The sequence below is a fragment of the Pyxicephalus adspersus genome, chromosome 7 (assembly GCF_032062135.1).
Source record: "Pyxicephalus adspersus chromosome 7, UCB_Pads_2.0, whole genome shotgun sequence".
NCBI classification, from domain to species: domain Eukaryota; kingdom Metazoa; phylum Chordata; class Amphibia; order Anura; family Pyxicephalidae; genus Pyxicephalus; species Pyxicephalus adspersus.
Window position 1 is genome coordinate 61519134 of NC_092864.1, and position 18668 is coordinate 61537801.

Below are 18668 nucleotides of genomic sequence, written 5' to 3' on the forward strand. Positions count from 1 at the left end.
CAGTTTGTACATTTCTTTAATATTTATTTATAAAGTAATTCAGGCACTTTATTGTAATAGATGTGTTTTTAGGGGCATGTCAAATGTTAAAGGTTGCACAAAGAATCCCAGTTGCAATGGGGACGGGGGGTGTATGGTGTGGTGTGCAGAGTGTATTTGGCATGCATGCTGCGGAGTACTGAATGTAATAGGGTGACATGGTTATGCCATGGTTATACTGAAGTGACTGTAAATAGGGTCCATGCTGCTCTGTATTGAGCTATTGTGCTAAGTACTGTATATGGAATGTATATAGTATACATGAAAGTAATAAAGATGATCATTGGAAATCAATTTATAATCACCATTGGTTATGTGACCTTATGGGTCATGCGTTGTTTTTTGTGTCTTTCTCACTGCAGTGTAGGACCTATTAGCATTGGATACAGGCACTTGATACGAACCATTGCACCATGTAGAATTTGACGGGATTGCCATTCTTTTACAGCACCCTAAAAACAACCTATAAGACCTCTTTAAATTTTGTGACTTTTTGCACCCCTAGTTTTCAGCAAACCACACGGGTCAATTATTTTGTTCCCTATGCTCCATGAAAGATAAACCAAAGTTGCAGCATTAATCAGGCCTAAATACTTCTAGATACTAGGGCTGTTTAGAAACAAGAGCAATTCTTCATGTTGCCTTAACTACACTGACCACCTTATGTTTGGCAGTAAACACCTCCAACATTTCTGCCTGATCAGCACTGAGACATAAAACATGCCTTTTAGGCCAAGTGTTTGACCATTTAGATATTATTTGGGTGATTTCAAGTGAAAAAATGTACCAAAAAATCAGGAGATTTAGAGTTTTATAAAAAAAAACTCTTTGCTGTGAAACTAAAGCCAAAGCAAAAAAATCATCTCCCAAAAACAGAAAACTGCCTGGGCTACTTGTGAACAGAAAATGTTAAAGATCTGCATTTCTATTACCATCGTTACAGTTACAATGTAAGATTTTTCAGCATGACTTACTACCTTTTAAGTTATGTTGTGGGACCACTTATAGGGCAATATTGTTTATTTTTAGACCATAGGTCCAATTTATGGTCTGTCACTTTTCCTAATTAGTGTATAATACTTAGCTATGTATGTTTAGCTCTACACAATGATAAAAGTTACTGATGTCATACATATTGTGCGTTTTATATACAGTGATTTTGTTTTGTATTTTACAGTAACAATACCTTTGCTGATTGGCTGAGCTAAGGGTTGTCCAATAAAGCAACATTCAACTAACTGATCACATGAACAATACCAATAATTGATGATGGTAAGATTTGCTGATCATGCTCCATTTATGATCTCAAGCTTCATACATTATTAAAGGCCGTATGTTTCTCTTTCCACCGATCAATTTCTTAAACCATGAAATATACAAATGCACATTCCCAGCATCATACAAGGAAATCCAAGGGCACCTCATGACAATAATTAAGAGTGACAGAAATTATTTGACTAAAGTTTATTAACTGTTTATATGGTCAGTCCATCCATGAGCCATTAGTGCTTGATTGTATTGGGACTTTATCATAAAAATATATTTTCATAACTTAAAGCTTAAATGAGAAAAAGTAAGGCGAAAGGATTGAAAGGTGTGATCAATTGCAGGAAATCATACCAATCAAAATATAAACTATTGCTGTTTAATACTAGAAGTAATTCCATTTTTTATAAAGTACTAGAACAATGTACTGATAGTAGATCTGGTCCAACTGAAAAAATATGTACGTTTCCCCATTATCCCCTTCTGTATGACAGTAAAAGTATATACAATGTATTAGAAAACATGCCTGCTAATAAAGGCAATTTAAAACTGTGTATGGTGATATACTGTAGCAATAAGGATGTATGAGGCAGTCACTGCATGTACAATATATGTCGGAGAGCTGATTTAAATGATATGAATACTGGGGAGTTATCTGGGTGTGTGGAGTATATATCTCACTGCCGGTCTACTTGTGTTTGCTGGAAATAGATATTTTTATTTCCTGTGTGAGCGATCTTTTTATTTATATTGCCTGTTACACAGTATGGGTATGATTTGTTAAAGCAAACCTGGAATGAGTTTCTTAAAATTTTCTTTACATTTCCTATTAGTTTGCAAATGTTTTCAATCCTGGACCAGATACATTCCAGGTTTACTGGATCAGCCAAGTTCCCCCATGATAGTCTATCCCTTCCAGTCTCCAGAAAGCTTTGACAAATCAAGTCCATTGATTTAAAATTTACTAAACAAATAATGAATAGATTTTATTTGTTGAAGGTTAGTGGGAAGAGAAATCCTATCTCTAAGAATTGTAATTGATATCTTGTTGCTCAACGGTATGATGTGCACTGCACCCTTGTGTGCTCCGTACATTTCTTGCTGACCTATCAATGCTGCTCAGTTGAGTTGGTTTATGCTTTTTTTTTCTATGTACTTAATAAATGTTATATTCTGAGTAGCTTCTTTTATATATTGATCAGATCAATTAAAAAAATATATACCTGCCTAAACTGTGACTAACTAAAACCTCTACTCTTTAGTAACATAAGGTAACCATTCCTACTCCAGCAGAGTAATATTAGCCTAGTAAAAATTAGAGTAATCAGTAACTGTTCTTATATTTGGATGTGTGGAGCGAAATGGTATTATGACATTACCTATCATTCCAATTCTATGTATGTATCTATCTATCTATCCATCTATCTGTCATTCCACATACAAGTAAGAATTGTCATTATTCAGTCATGTTCTGACTCTTTGTAAACCACATCTTCCTAAATTTGCTTTTTTCACTTTGTAAATACCAAAAATGTGTGCAGATACTGACCCACAAGGACTGGAGTTGGATAGCCCTGTTTTAGGTGGATGACAGTGGATGTGATCATCTTCCTGGAATCCTATATTTTGTCCTGAAATGACAGATTCCAGAATGTTGATTGTGCTGCCACAAGATACAGTACAGAAAGCCCCTGAGTATGGTAATCTATAAATGGACACAGTTTTAAACTTACTTTTTACTGTTAATATTTTTGACCACTATATGTGTTTCCAGTTCAGTCCTGCAACAAACAAAATAGCTGACTGTGGTCATTTCTTTTACATGCTTTAAAACCCCGACAATAGTTTAGGCAGATTATGGTACTGTCAAAAAATATGGTGACTGTCCTAAACTCCTAAAAGTCTCACTGGGGTTGATTTACTAAAGGAGTTTGGACTGGTCACTTAGCAAAGCAAATTATTATTCTCTAAGAAATATTTCACGCCTAGGTCAGGGCTCGGTGCATGGCACGTGAGTCTCTCTACATTACACCTAGTCAACCGTCTGTTTATGGATCTGGCTTGGTGCACATGGACTCTTCATGATGGAACAGAAGAAAAAACGTTCCCAAACTGTTGCTAGAAGATTAAAAGTTTACAACTGTCTAAAATATCATTGTGTGCTGTAGAGCTAACAGTACCCTTTACTGAAAACACCTGTCCACATGCTTTTGACTATATGGGCCTGATTTATTAAGGTTATCCAAGACTGACTTTTATCAGTGATGCAGGGTGATCCAAAAAATCTGTAATGGATCTGGTGGAGGTGATGAAAGGTGATGAAAGTGTATCCTGACCAGTCTTGGAGAGCTTTAATAAATCAGGCCCTATAGGTAGATGTGATGGTTAGGAGTCCTCAAAATAATTTAAGGTCGATACCAGAAGCTGAGAAAGGTTTAGGTGTCAGCAGGTACATGCACAGTGACCACAGTTAATATATATTTAGTAAACTTTTTAATTTCATCACAGGTGCAATTTTGACTAAATAGGCAAAAAAGTGAAATTTTCCCAGGCTATTTTTCAAATGACTTTAGAAAACTAGAGCAATATCTTTTACATCTACAGTATTCTAATCATAGGCAGTATTCAGTAAAGATATATTTATGAAATTTATAATAAAGCTTTAATAACATTTATAAAAAACAATAAATTGAATTTGAAGATCTATTCATCCTAATTCCTTATTATATAATAAGACAACTATTCTTATGATAAGCTCATTTACATTGTTTTACATTAACAAAAATATCTTACAATAAACATTATTAATAGATTACAAAAGTGTAAAATATTTTTTCATAACTCAGCAAATATTTTAAACAAGTATAAAAAGTATTAAAAAAATGTACCTCAATACCCGTTTTTCAGCACACAGTGTTTTAGTATCTTTTTAGTCCATAAACATAACATGACATTTTCTTATTAGCTCACCTAACTTTTCTTCTGGTGAGTGTATTAGTAAAAGTTCTAGTATTATAAGCTTTATTAGCTACTACATGTCTACTCCTTAGATAATGCATCGTGTTCTGTACTATAAGCTCAGAGGTTTTGCTCCGAGATCTAGTAATATTTTTGTCTTGATACTTATTTTGAAAACTGTTTTTTGTCATACTTTGCTTTCTTTTTTCTGGGTTTAGTGGAACCAACTGTGACTTTACAAGTCCTTTCTTATGATCTGAAACTGTGCTCAAATTCCTCTTGTTTGTCACTTTCCTTTTACTCGGCTGACGAGCCTGAGAAAAAGATCTGTCTGATTTAGGAAGAACTGAGGAAGTTTTCTTTCTTGGCTGTTTTCTACATTTGGATTTTCCTTGTTTTCCTAAATTCTTTGCCATCTTGTGTGGATTATGTTTAGATCGGGCAGCATCTCTAGATTCCATCCGTGACCTGCTATGCCTAGAGGAATAGTTAGGAGGCTCTTTTGTAATCAACTTCTGCTGTTTCAATGGTTTACTTTTAAATTTTGATAACAGGATGCTATGTTGAGTATCTTTCTTGGCCTTGGTGTTAGTTGCTTTGCATGGAGAAATAGTCATTTGTGCATATGGTTTTTCGGAGTGCCCTGATTTTACATAGCCACTGCCTATATATTCCGAATTCACTGAAGATCCACTTCCCTTTATGCTGGAGCTTAAATCTTTTCCCTTTACAGAATCAAAGTGTAAAGACGCAACAGAACAACTGCTCAGAGACTTCTTAGAACTACTTGATTCCTTCTGTTCAGGATCCACCTTATCAACATTTCCTTCACTGCTAAGACTTCTGAACAGCTTTCTAACGCAAAGTGCCTTGCCACTTATTCCTCGTACTGAGTTTCTGGGAGGGGATTTAAGGATACGATTTGTTGAAGGGTCATAATACTTCAGAGGCGACTGCTTATATTTAAAATATACAGAGTCCCTACTGTCGGTGGAGCACCGATTACGATTTCTCTTACAAGTACTTGGTTTTATATCTGGGTGGGAAAGAACATATACCATTGTCTTGGGTTGCAACGGAGTTAAAATTTTGGTGTATGATTCTGGAAGCTTTAAAGCACACATTCTAGTTTTCATGTCTGGAGTCTTTTCCTCCTCTAGGAAATCAAAAATTCCTTGTGATTCACTTTTTAGGACTTTCTTTTTAACCACCGGATAGTTGACCAAACTTGTCTGAGTACCATGACTGACTTTCACTACTTGGCATCTTGAAGCCTGTCTCCATATTCGTCTGCAGGGCTTAGGATGCTTAGATTTTAAAAGGCCTTCTGATTTAACACTAATTGTATCAGGGTGATGGTCTTCGCAAAAATCTTCAAATAATGGCAACAAATTCATTTTTTGGGGCTCGGATAGGTTTTCTGTCTTTGCTTGAACTTTTTTCTCTGTTTGTCTGCTCTTATGTTTTCTCCTATGGCCCACATTCACTGAGTAATCGTCCTCAAAGTAACAGTGGAACTTTCCCTTCCTAAACTCTTTGACTAGGGCTTCAATTTTTAAATCATCTTCATACATTACTTGGGACCAAGTTTTACCAACAAATGATGGAGGGATATGAGGCAGAGCTGGGAGAACTTCCTCGTCCTGTTCATGTTTTATGCTCTGCACTTCTTTGGTTGGGCTTTCACGCAAAATACATTTAAGTTTTGATTTGTACTCCTCATCAATGTTTACATCAGACTGTTTGTGCAAGTCTATGTTTGCCATTGTGAGTTTTAAGTTATCGTCTTTTAATTCTGAGGGTACATTCCAATCGAAGCTTAGAGTGGAGTCTCCAGTAATTGATGGAACCTTTAGAGACAGTACACTGTCTTCATCTTTTTCTGTTGTCCTGTCTGATAAAGGTCCATTGCAGTATTTTTTAATTACTGCCTCAATGGTCTCATCTACTAGAGTTCCATCATCTTTGCTCAGTTGAATCACGTTGTTCCTAAACTGAGAAAATCCTTTATATTTCCCATCATTTTTCACTTTGCTTGAGTCATTACATAGCTCATGATCCCTGAGAATGCATTCCTTGTTTTCCTGAGATTTGAAAAACTTTTCATTCCTAAACATATCTGAGGTCACATGATAGCTGCCTTGGGAATTGAAATGTCTGTTTTGGAAGTTGTTTGTTGGGTTTTTTGACATAGCATTACCCGGGCACTTTTTGAAATTCCCAGAATTTGTCTCAGCATGCTGAGTTTTAAAAGTAATGTTGTTTGCAGTCAACTGGGTAGTAGAACATAAAGGTAAAGTGCTATCGTGAAAGGAGAGAGGTATGGCGTTTCCTGTTTTACATAAGGCGTTTTGGCAAATAGTCAGAGAAGTTCTGATGTTTTGTTGAGGATCCCCAGTTTTGGAGAACTGTCCCTCTTCAGGAAATGTGTTGAATGTTATTTCATTGCAATTGATCCTTTTATATGATTCAGAGATACAACCAGTTGGTGTTCCACTACTGGAAACAGTAGCCATATTCTCCTGTGTGAGAGTGCATGTTCTGTCTTCATGGGACGAGGTAAACACATTAACTTCTGGTATATCATCATATGTTGGTCTGAAAAGGCAAATGTGAATATATTGTTAACTAACATTTTATCTAAACACAGGAATAATCGTTTTTTTAAAAATCCAGCTTGTAGTTTTAAGTTTAATTTTCTTTTTTTCACCTTGTAAAAATGGCAGTGGTTTATTAAAGCTCTCCAAGGCTGGAGAGAATACACTTTCTTCAGTGAAGCTGGGTGATCCAGGATTCAAACATTTGCTAGCAAATAACTTTGAAGAAATCCATTTCAGGTTTGCTGGATCACACAGTTTCACTAATGAAAGCGTATTCTCTGGAGCCTTGGAGAACTTTAATAAATCAGGCCCATTGCTCGTTCATTGTTTTAACCCTGTCCTGATTATTTCTGATTTTAGCTACAGAATGTCCCCTCCTCTACTCCATATCATACAGGGTGTCCTATAGCCTACAGAAGAGTATTAGGCAAAGTCTACTTTAAATGTAAATGCAGCACTAGCAGAGTACACAGGAAGTTAGGATATGTTTAGACCTGCAGTAAAACAACTGTGATGTTTACCGCTCTCAGGCACCTACCTATGCAGAGATAAGCATTTGAGTTCAGTTTCAGGCAAACATGCTAGCATTTGCAAATACTTGTGTGTTTATAGAAGTCATTGCAGGCATTTGCCTGTAAAGGCAGTTTTATTTGACTTGTTCCCAGAGCTCTGTGTTTGAAAAATATTTTTAGCTTGTCTTGCCTTTTTTGGATTAAGATATAGATCTGATAAGGAAACTGTGGACTGAGCTGCTTATTTAGCACAGTGACCAACCCTGGTGAGAGACTGCTGATTACCCTGCTGTAGGCTAGTACTCTCCCTTTTCTATTTCCCCAGTATTCAAACCATACCCAATTGGCTTGAGACCTTCCTGGATGGAAAATAGGGCAGGGAGTGTGTGTGTGCCCCCTCTTTTATCATTAAAAGAGCCTCCGGAATCTGGTTTGCTATAAAAGGGGAAACAAAGTGTGTAGTGCTCATCCCTTTTGGCAAAAACCTGACCCCAGCCTGCCCCTAACAGCAGCAAGGGCCATTGTTGGGGGAGAGGGTTTAACTGATCCCCAGTGCCTATTTTTTTACTAATTGACATACAGAAGCATGTCATAGGCAGTGTTTTTGAGGGTGTTCATTAACACTTCTGGGTGCAGTTTTCTTGCAATGGAAGCTGAGCTTGTAGAGAGGTTTAAGAGAAGCAGATGCACATAATTGCTCTATACTACCTGTAGTCACAAGCGTGGTCATTTGTTCGCAGTGTATTTGGTGACTTTATTTCTTACTTATTTGTTCCTAAATCCCTATTAGTTTCCTAACCATTCTTTCATGGTGACTTGAGAGTGTATGCTGTTGCCAAGACTTTATTTCTTTTCCTGAACAGGCAGGCAAATAATCTGGATGCTTTTTGTAGGACTTTGTGCCTGGCTGTGTCTTGTTTTCAGTATCAATGAATTAATCAAGACTATTTATTACTTACTAGTTTATGACATTTTAGAATCTTTTCAATTTTTTTTGCTGGAGAGTGAAATTGTTCCCATGTCAATTTCCTGGAACTGTAATAGTACAGTTTATTCAGTGGTGACAGCAGGGGTGGCCATTTATGTTTAGCTTCAACAAGTTACAATGGCGGGACCATAAAATAAGTCATAATATAAAACAATTGTTTTTTGTTTTACCCCATAAAAATAAACTTATTTTCTTTTTCCTCTAGCTCACAGTGTCAAAAATATTTTGTATTGACAACATTGCGCAATACAAGTCTGATTGGATCTCCAACTAATAAGGAATTGTGCCAGGGAATTTATTATGTTAGTATATAATTAGATTTTAGGAAATAAATCAGAATAATATAAAATGTATTTTATGAAGTTAAGCTGAGGGTGTGTTGTGACAGAGTTTTATGTATTTACAACTCATACCTAGTATCATGGTAGTTTTGAGGATGGTAGAGATGAACATCCTGCAAGAATCTCTCCATTAATGTGCTTGTACTAAACCGGTTTCTATGTAGCCTGGATATGCGACTGTGCTGGTCACTTGCAAGATGCTAAGATAAAACAATTAGAAATCAAAAAATAGAAAATCAAAGTAAATTAAGACAAATCAAAATAAAAAATATAAATGACAGTGATCATTTTTTTGTCTATGGACACAACAAAATGAAAGAGGAAATATCTATAAATAAGGTTAATTCCAGCTTAAACAGTTGTCAGTGGAACAAGTGTCTGCATTTAAAGACCCCCCCCCCCCTTATCCTGTTTAAATGACAATTCAAAATTTAGATTGTCCTTTATTTTAATCCTGGTGACAATGGATGCCTGTGTCTTTTATGACTATGAAAAAGTTTTTTAAAATTGTCTGCTATTCTGTGGTTCAATGTACATGACTGTAATCACATAACTGTTATTTCACTTTTCAGCAATTCTCACTATTATTTCCCTTGAACTAGTCCGGGATTGAAAACATTTGCCACCTAATAGCAAAAAACTTTTATGAAATCCATTACATGTTTGCAGAATTACCTAGGTTCTCTATTGATAGTCTGTCTTGCTGTCTTAAAGAACTAAAAAGAAATTTGTAAAGAAAACTTTGACACCCCCCCTTAAAAAAAAAAAAAATACATCTGTCTCGTCCAACACTACCAAGGCGTTGGAAGCTGGATGAAGATGATAACTTATTTGGGTAAATGGTTTGTTTGCTTTTAAAAGTGGGGGGCTGGGCTGGCAACATAAAGGAATCTTGTGCTTTTTCTTTAGAAATAAATACATGGGGTCCCCCTTAAATTTAAATCAGACTCAGGAAAGCAGTCAAGAAGGTCAGGAATGGGAGGGTAACAATTATGTGTCCCACTGTTCCTGTAACAAACCAGGTCACATGTTTTTTAATACTGGGGGTAGTGTAGAGGGAACAGGGTGGCAAAGCTGGTTCACCTTAAAAAGTACCCTTGTCCCCTAATGTGGAAGAAAAAGAGCCAAGTGGGGGACTTGTTACGAGGGGGTATATGGTGGAACCCTGGAGACCAGCTTAGAAGTAACTATATTAATCATGTTGTCTAGCGACAACACTTTACAGTTTAAAGTTTATACTCCTATCATTAAGGTTTAGTTCACATTAGCGTTAAAAAAACATTTATAGGCCCTGTGTGCCTACTGGCGTCCTACCCCTGGGCGCTGCATGCAGTGTTTGCAAAAATGCATCCCTGCAAATGGCTTCCTGAAATGAAAAAATGGACCGATTCATTTCAAAGGTATTAATTTTTGCAAGCGGTTTTAAGCAGTAAAACTGCTTACAAAAACCACTAATGACAACTAGCCCCTAAATGATAGATTTACCTGACTGCAGTCTGCAAGGCAAATTTTTAACCCATTTTTATCCTGAGAAGTTCCCTGTGCCGTTGTCCCTGACACTACACAGCCTTTGCAAGCAAGCTGTCCACACCAGGTCCTGTTCTTGGTGTGCTTTCTTGGTCAATAGCCCCAGCCATCCAGCAGAACATGGACCTTCCAGTGCTACGTGACAACCGTGTTTTTTATTCTAACTATTTGCAAAGAATACCTGCTTTCATTATTAGTGAAAGGCTATTGACACTTTACCATATTTGATTTGGGCATTTTAAGTAATAAATGCAAACATCACACTTTGAAATGTATCTCAAGAAAAAAAGCACTGTCAAATACCATCTACTATGATCTAGGATACAACTATCGTTACTTTAGCTTTCAGTATATTAAGTTTTCTTACCTTTTCTAGGTTAATATAATGTACTTGGCAGCAGCTGCAGTATCCTTGTCTATAACACCCGTGGGGCAAATTGTTTCCCAGCTGCTCTTGGGCTTGTCGGTTACCACTTGAAAAATAAAGACACATGAATATATGTATGTTGTTACAAAAGGTGTCTATGGCAATCACATATTTATTCAGTATCATCCACCTGGTTGTAAGTACTGTAACATTACAGTATTGCAATTGAATATAATTCTCCATCTTCCTTGCCTACAAGCATGTGGGATCCATTTCTCTAGCTAAAAATGTCTTCACACACAATAGAAGTTTAGAATAGAAGAATGTGCACACCTTTCATCATTTGGGTATATACTTTGAATTTATAAGCATTTACTGCACACTGTACATGAGATCAATCTTTACAAAGTGAGAACAGGTAGATGGCTAAAGTGATTGATTCAGATTTCTAGTTAATTTTAAGGCTTTGGGATGTGTAACAGCAACATGCTTTTGTTGTCCAAGCACAGTTAGTTCTTTTTGTTTAATTTTTTACAAAAGGAACTTTTATTGCATGAGCTGGCCTTAAAAAACAGCAGTAAAGTGCATTAAGTCCTTCCTTGTACCAGCATTGTGGCTTTGAAAGCATGCATGTGAAGAAGGCATTATTGATATTGACAGGGAAATAGATTTAGACTGGGAAGTGGCATTATATAGCATTTATTGCATTTGTTATATCAGTTCAGATCACAGACATATCTATAAGTAGGAAAAGTGAGAAAGTACCCTACCTAACCTCCAGGGCTTTAATGTTGGTGCCAACCCCAAAACATCAACTAGTGACAAAATAAGACAGAAAAAAGCAGGGATTTTTTTTTTGGCACTTAAAAATTATATTCAAGTCACGTATATAAGGCATATAAACTTGTAACATAAGTAGGTAGAATAAAAAATGTGTACGGACATTCCCATTCACAATTTCATAGGAGATATGACCTACTATCTATAGAGAGGTTCCCTATCCTTAGGAGTTGCGTATAAGTATATGAGTGAAACTTTTCTTAGCCCGACATGTTTCGCCTAACAACTTCCTCAGGGGACTTGTGGAGAATGTTATACGATAACCTTGGTAAAAGAGTACATTATGAGAGATACCTCTTATGTAGAGATGTTTAGTATATTCACATTGTTGTCTGATATACAGAGTTGTAAGGAGTATCCAGCAATGGTATGCAGAGTCTGGCAGACGGCAGGCGCTGAAGTGTCAGAAGTTCAGTAGCTAGCTGCTACTGAAAAAAAGTTTTGCCCTTTTTATATATTTATTATTATCAATAGTTAGTGTTTATATAGTGCCGGCATATTACACAGCACTTTTCAAAGTCCAAATTCATATCACTAAATGTCCCTCAAAGTTGTCATAATGTCATATGTCATTAATGTAGTCTAAGGACAATTCTTGAGGGAAAACTGATTGACCAAACTGTATGTTTTTGAGATGTGGTAGGAAACCCATGCAGACACAGGGAGAACATACAAAACTCCTTGCAGATAGAGTCCTGGCCGGGATATGAACCTGTTACCTAGTGCTGGAAAGACCAGAATGCTAACCTCCGAGCCATAGGAGTGTATGATCCTTTGAATGAAATGCTCTCCAGACTTAGAATCTAAACATATTATTTTACTCTTGTGTGTTTTTTTTTTTATTTCATTTATGTAAAAAAAAAGAAATTATTGTAAAAAAGCATGCAAATCAGTTTTGACTGATAACATCTCTTAACTTTTCTACTGTACATATATAAACGGCAATTCTTCACTATATTTAGCTAACAAATTATATAGTTACCAATCATTGGAAAAGTGTCCACCACACTGTAGATCCAAATACAGGGTAGAACATAACGATAACTTGTTACAAACCGGACAAGATCCGTGAAAGATCATTATAGAATCAAGCAATTAATTTTCATCCAAGAGATATATGTGGATTTAAATTATAACAAAGATATCTTCTCCTTAAATCCTCCTTTGGTTAAATAAGGTGTTGTTTTCATATTTCAAAATATATTCTCATTTTGGCATTTAAAGTATACTGGTGAATCCAACTCTTTATTTATTTTACCATCGTCCACATGAGCACAATTCATGTCAAGAAGAATCCATTACAAATATATTCTATAGCATGTTTAGTATAAAACATAGGATCCAAAGAATTTTTGTTTTATGAAGTTCACATGGCACTTGTTTTCTGTTGTAGTTGTAATTGCAACTGCGCAAGAATGTTAAATGGAAAATTGAATTTCATGGATTTGTACCAAACAAAATAAAATGGATTATTGGAAATTATCTGGTAGAACACAACATTTAGAATACTGACCATAAAAATATTAGTAACATCTGATAGAATTGTGGAATGTTCAAGTAATAAATCCAAATCATAAACAGAATATGTCTAATTTCTCCAAGGTGTAGGTTCCATGAATGACTTTCATTATTCCCCATTCTCCAGATAGCTTGGGATATTTATGCGAAATAAGACAGTTTATGTATCCTAATTAAAGATATTCAAAAGTTGATACAGGAGTGAGCATTGCTTTGAGTACACATGATGTATAAATTGTGGATAGAGAAACCAAGGAGCCCTTGGACAAGACACATTTTTGTCCCCCCAGTTCAACTACTGGCCAAGGAAAAATATTCACTATGCTGCTCAATGAGACATGTGCAGTGCCCAAACTTTGTGTCACTCGGAGAGGGCTCAAGCACCCATCCAACCTACATCTAGTAGTCTTAGACACATAATATGCCTGACACTGTGCTGGATGTGATTTAATCAGATCAATAAAACTGACAATAAATATTCTTTTAGAAACTTTCTAGGAAGTTGCACACTTTATGTAGTTAAACCTAGCTAATGACAAGCTCTTCCTGGATGATCCAAAAAATAAGGGGTCATTCAACACAAATTGTATGGTATATACTTTTATGCATTATGCCAATGCATGCTGACAAGAACTTAAAATGCAATGAATTTTCTGAAGGACTTCCTTTAAATTGACTTGATGGATTAAATGCAGATTATTGTATAACTAAAACAGCAGAGAGGGGTCAACACATAGTCCACTTAGGACAATAGATTATCTTATCTATCTACTTGCCTTATCGTAAATGGGTATATACCTGTAACAGTATTCCAAAATTAGGAGGGAGGGTAGATCCCGTTTTATTGTCCATTAAACAGGACCTTCCACCTTTTCTTTACGTATGCCCCATCCAATCCATAAGACCCTCCCCTCACATAATTAAAGGTTACCAACAAAAGAAAATGGGGTGTACTGATTAAATACACCCTGGGGAGGTTCAAAAATGACCCTAGCTAAAAAAAGTGACATATAAGTGAATTTGTGGTTCTAACTGTTTTTCAGGTGGAATAATGCTTGTTACGGGTTTTGAAAGTGGTTTCAAGATTATACCCTCCCTACCATTTTTATTGCTTCAACCCATCTTCCTACTCTCACAGTTCTGTTCTAAACACTACGGTAAACATTTCAATGTATACTTGGTTGTAAAAGTATTGAAGAAGCCACATGTGTGCAATTCTAGACTGAAATTTATTAAGTGTAGGTAAACCCAAAATCTATTTTTCAGTGTGTCTGGTATCATGCCAAACTGAATACAGTTTTCTTCAAAAATTGTTTTTGTCAGTCTTTTGCAGGGATTTTCACCTGGAGATCATGCCAGGATCAACATTTCCTCTTGTGTCCAAAAATAGGAGAGAGAAAGATAGAGGAAAAGCATCTCTTTAAGGCAAGGGAATCTAATGTTAGTTTAAATACTTTATTTCGTTCACTAAAATATAATTATACAAAACATCAATTATAAAATATCTATGACAACTTAGCCATAGATCACTAAAACACTCTCACATATACAGCGCCCAAAAATGCTGATTTGGACGGCTGCCGTCAGCTCTTCCCCTTATTCCTCCCACTGGTTTATGTCACGAACTGGAACTACCTGGGATATTCCTGGTATTCTGAAAAAACATTTCCTAAATGTTCCACAAAAATCCAGATACCATTTTTTCCATTTTCCATTTTTGGTGAGACAATTGACCATCATCCATCAATAATCGATTAATATTTAACCGTCCAAAACTTTCAACTGCACCATTCTCATTGTTTGAATTTTCGGTTGAATCCACTCTCTCATTTCTTCCCCCTGGATTCAATATACCAGGGTCTCAAAAAAAAAGAAGCCCAATTTGGGCGAAACGCGTCGGAGGAGACATTAAGTGTATATATTGACCCACTTTTGGACGCTGTATATATGAGAGTGTTTTAGAGAACTTTTGCCAAATTGTCATAGACATTTTATAATTGATGTTTTAGATTATTATATTTTAGTAAACTAAAAAAAGTTTTTTAACTAATGTTAGATTCCCTTGCCTTCAAGAGCCGCTTTTCCTCTATCTTTCTCTCTCCTATTTTTGGACTATTATTTACTGGCTCAGCAACCACCTCAGTGGTACTATCTAACCACATCACTGTGGGATTGGCTTTCCTCTCTTGTATTCCTCCTGTGTGCTATTAGCAGTATGCTGGTTTGCATATAAGCAGCAGTGTTGTAAGCCTGCCAAGCAATAGATTCACAAAAAAATATTTGCTTATAACAGTTGTATACAGCGAGACATATGTTCATGTATAAAGCAGCAAATGTAACTTTCTCTATATATTCACTGGTGATGAACCAATCACTAATCGCTATTGAAAATACATGCACCTGCAGTGAATACCAGATTCACTGCTTTAAATAAAATGCCCAAAAATGTCAAATATACTGAAAAATAGGTTTGGAATTTATATACATAGTTAAATAGTGAATGCTTATATTGGCATTTAGAAGGGACGTAGATAGTGGTAATAAAAGCATGATTTGTAGGCACTATTTTTGATAGAAGCAGAAAATTATTCTTTTTGTTTTCCAGACAAGTAGTCCTTTTCTAAATCTAGTAATGTTGACCATATACACATTGATTTGTGACATAATTCACCATTATTCCATTTGTTTTACCTAATCTAATATCTGAAACACTGGTTCCCTCAAAAACATTTTAAGTTTACAGGACCTCATATGCCAAACAAGTGGTTCAAATCTTGGTCAGCCAAATTGCTTCCATTGTGAATTTAATCCCATCAATCAGATTGGAGTTGAAAAAATGATTAATGTTAATTTCTATCACAAAATTTAAACAACAGTTTCACAAAATAATATGGCCAGTGTAAGTGCAATTAAGTTAAAGAGAAAGAATAAACTTTTAGTGGGCAAACCATTATGGCCTATAGGCAAATTTACAATATTAGGACCCAGAATAAAACGTACCTGTTACTGCTCTCCAGATTAACACAATTAACCTCGTTTTTCTTATCCACATCTGGAAATAAAAGAGCACATAAAAATATTAAAGTATGTTAACAGATCACAATCTAAGAATATTTATCAGCTCATTTGTAACTATATATAACATTTTATAATTTAAATTTCAAGAATATTCCACTCCTGTGTAGTCCATCTCCTGTGGAGATATACATATTTACCAGCGCTAATCTTGGAAAGGTTCTGACAGCTGTTTTCCCTCCTCCAGGTTTGCTTTTTTAACTTAAATAAACCTTTTGTTCTAAGCACCTGCAACTACACCTCCAGATCTACCACAGAAAATAGTCCAGCACAAAAATCTGTAAGGGATTTCTTTTGTCAGAAATACTTTTTCTACTTTCTTCTAATGCTTTACCTTGTTATAGCTTCTTCTGATATTCCTTTCTAATCTTTTGGTATAAGTGTATCACCCTTAGCTGGTCTTTCTGCCAAATAATGGCATAGGTTCAGATCAAGCAGGGCACTAAATCTACCAAGCTATTACCATTGTTATATTTTATAATTTGAAGGCATTTCATACATTGAAAGAATAGAATGATAAAAAGTGAAGCATTTGCTTTTGCTCTGGCACCACAAAATGAATTGCATGCTGGCCTGAATCTGAAATCTATAAAAGCCATAGGTATTAGAAATAAAAGGAACAGAATGTCAGATCTGCATCTCTGCCTCAATCTAGCTCTAGTAACTTTGATCCAAAGCAACAGCTTATCTACAATTTAAAGGAATCATTTTATTTCTGCGTTTTAAGTGTCATTATCATGAGATTACAGACATAGGACCCACACAGCTACTCAACCTGTTAACCATACTTGATTGCATTTTGGGATTCTAATCTATTGGACAGATAAGAGATATTCCAGTTCATTCTGTGGGAACAAGTACAGTAGTCATACTATTTGTAATTTATTCTATTTTAGCTCACTGTGCCCATGTAAGAATCATACCTTTCATGGGCTGAGGTTATTCTACATCTGAATTGCCATATAAACGGCCATAGTGTCATCCATCCTTGCCCATTTGAACCATACATATGGCCAGGTGAAGTGGACATTTTTGTCATGAACACTGATGCCTAAGCAGACTATTTATAAAGCAGTGAACAAGGGACATTAGAGAGAAAGAGAGAAAGATACAGTGGGCTCGTCTCATATATTCCTTAAGTATGCTGTATGCCAACCCTGGTATGATAACTGATGAAAATGGAAGAAATGAGAGAAAGAGGGGCTTTTTGGCATGAAAGGTAGTTTATATATGCTTCAAATAACATGTAAACATGTGTAAAGACATAGTGTAATATGCAGCCATTTTGTGTTGAGTATCAAAAAATACATGTAAATTGTTAGAAAATGCCGTCTGGTGACTCTGTACTGTGCACCATCGCAGTATAAAACCCTGTTTGTTCTGTCCAGCAATGTCATTTGCAGCAGCCAGGAGAACTAAGATAGCAGCAGCCTCTGCTTCTCTTTAGTTGTGCAACCTGATGTATTTTGGCATCCCCAGCATCCATTGTTGGGCTGCGCACAGCTGAAGGGGATTCTAGAGGCTGATCAACTCTTGACTCGGTGCTGCACTGCTATTGGCTGCTGGAACTTTAAAGCCACTTCGTCACCAGGGACTGTATAGCGTCTGCTGGACTTACCTGTGCTAGAGTGATTTTGAGTCTTTCTCTGTTCCTGACCTTTGCCTGTTACTGACATTCTGTTTGAACTCAGCCTGGACCGACCTTTGCTTGTGACCCCAACTCTGCTTGTGCCCTTCCCTTTGTACCTCCCTTGGTGGACTGATTTCCTGTGTTTTGACTTCGGCTTGTTTCTGGATTTCCTGATAATTCCGTACTCTATATTTGTGGGCTCCTGGTCAGCTGCTGGCCTATCTCCAGACACCATCCCTTGCACACCAAGTCCTGGGGGCAGCCGTGTGCTGGGAGACACAACCAGTCTCCCTAGGCTGAGTGGGGGCTGCTATAGGTGACTGCGGCGATAGATTGAGGGACTGGTACCTGGAGAATACTGGTACTGACCAGGCCTTATACAAATATGATTATGTAGCACACAGTTTTGATGTACAAGTAAAGTTGCATACAAAGCATCAAGTATGCATTATTATTTGGGTGATCATATTGCTGTACCGTCGTCTCAATCAGGACACATTTTGCCAATTAGCTGACCTTTAATTTTAAAATGTATCACATGGTCATATTGATAGATGGATAATTTTTGAGAAAGGCACTACTTTTTGCATATGAAATTATATCTGAGAGTTTATAACCTTTTGGCTGTAAACAGGTTGTAATGTTTTTAAATTCTATTACCTTGTGCTGAAGCAGACGAGCCTTCTTCAGATTGCCTTCTCTTATCATGCATCTGTATAAAAAAAAAAAATAAGAACATTATTTATATCTACTCCCCTAAATTGATCATAAAACAGACACAACATTTTAAAAGCAACGCTAGGCATAGGGTCTTCCTCTACACTGAATATAAATATTTGCTTGCTTGTTTGGAGGGGGGGGGGGGTAAAGTGGACAGTGAGGGCCACAACCCAGGATGTTGGACAAAAGGACTAAAGCACCAAGTGTTGGGGGAGCAAAGAACATGCTATTAAGCATTAGTGAATATTTCCCCTCCCCGCAACCAATGAGCATTTAATGTGTGTTGG

The 18668-nt window shown here is 36.4% G+C and overlaps 1 protein-coding gene across 1 annotated transcript; it reads right to left on the minus strand.

Moving 5' to 3' along the window:
- Positions 1–3944: 3944 nt before the first annotated feature.
- On the minus strand, positions 3945–18373 carry ZDBF2 (zinc finger DBF-type containing 2; the record flags this gene model as incomplete). Its single annotated transcript, XM_072418703.1, is given in 5 exon segments — positions 3945–6861; positions 8777–8904; positions 10599–10704; positions 15957–16008; positions 18322–18373. Coding segments are annotated over 5 exon segments (2928 nt in total). The 3' UTR covers positions 3945–4271.
- Positions 18374–18668: the final 295 nt, after the last annotated feature.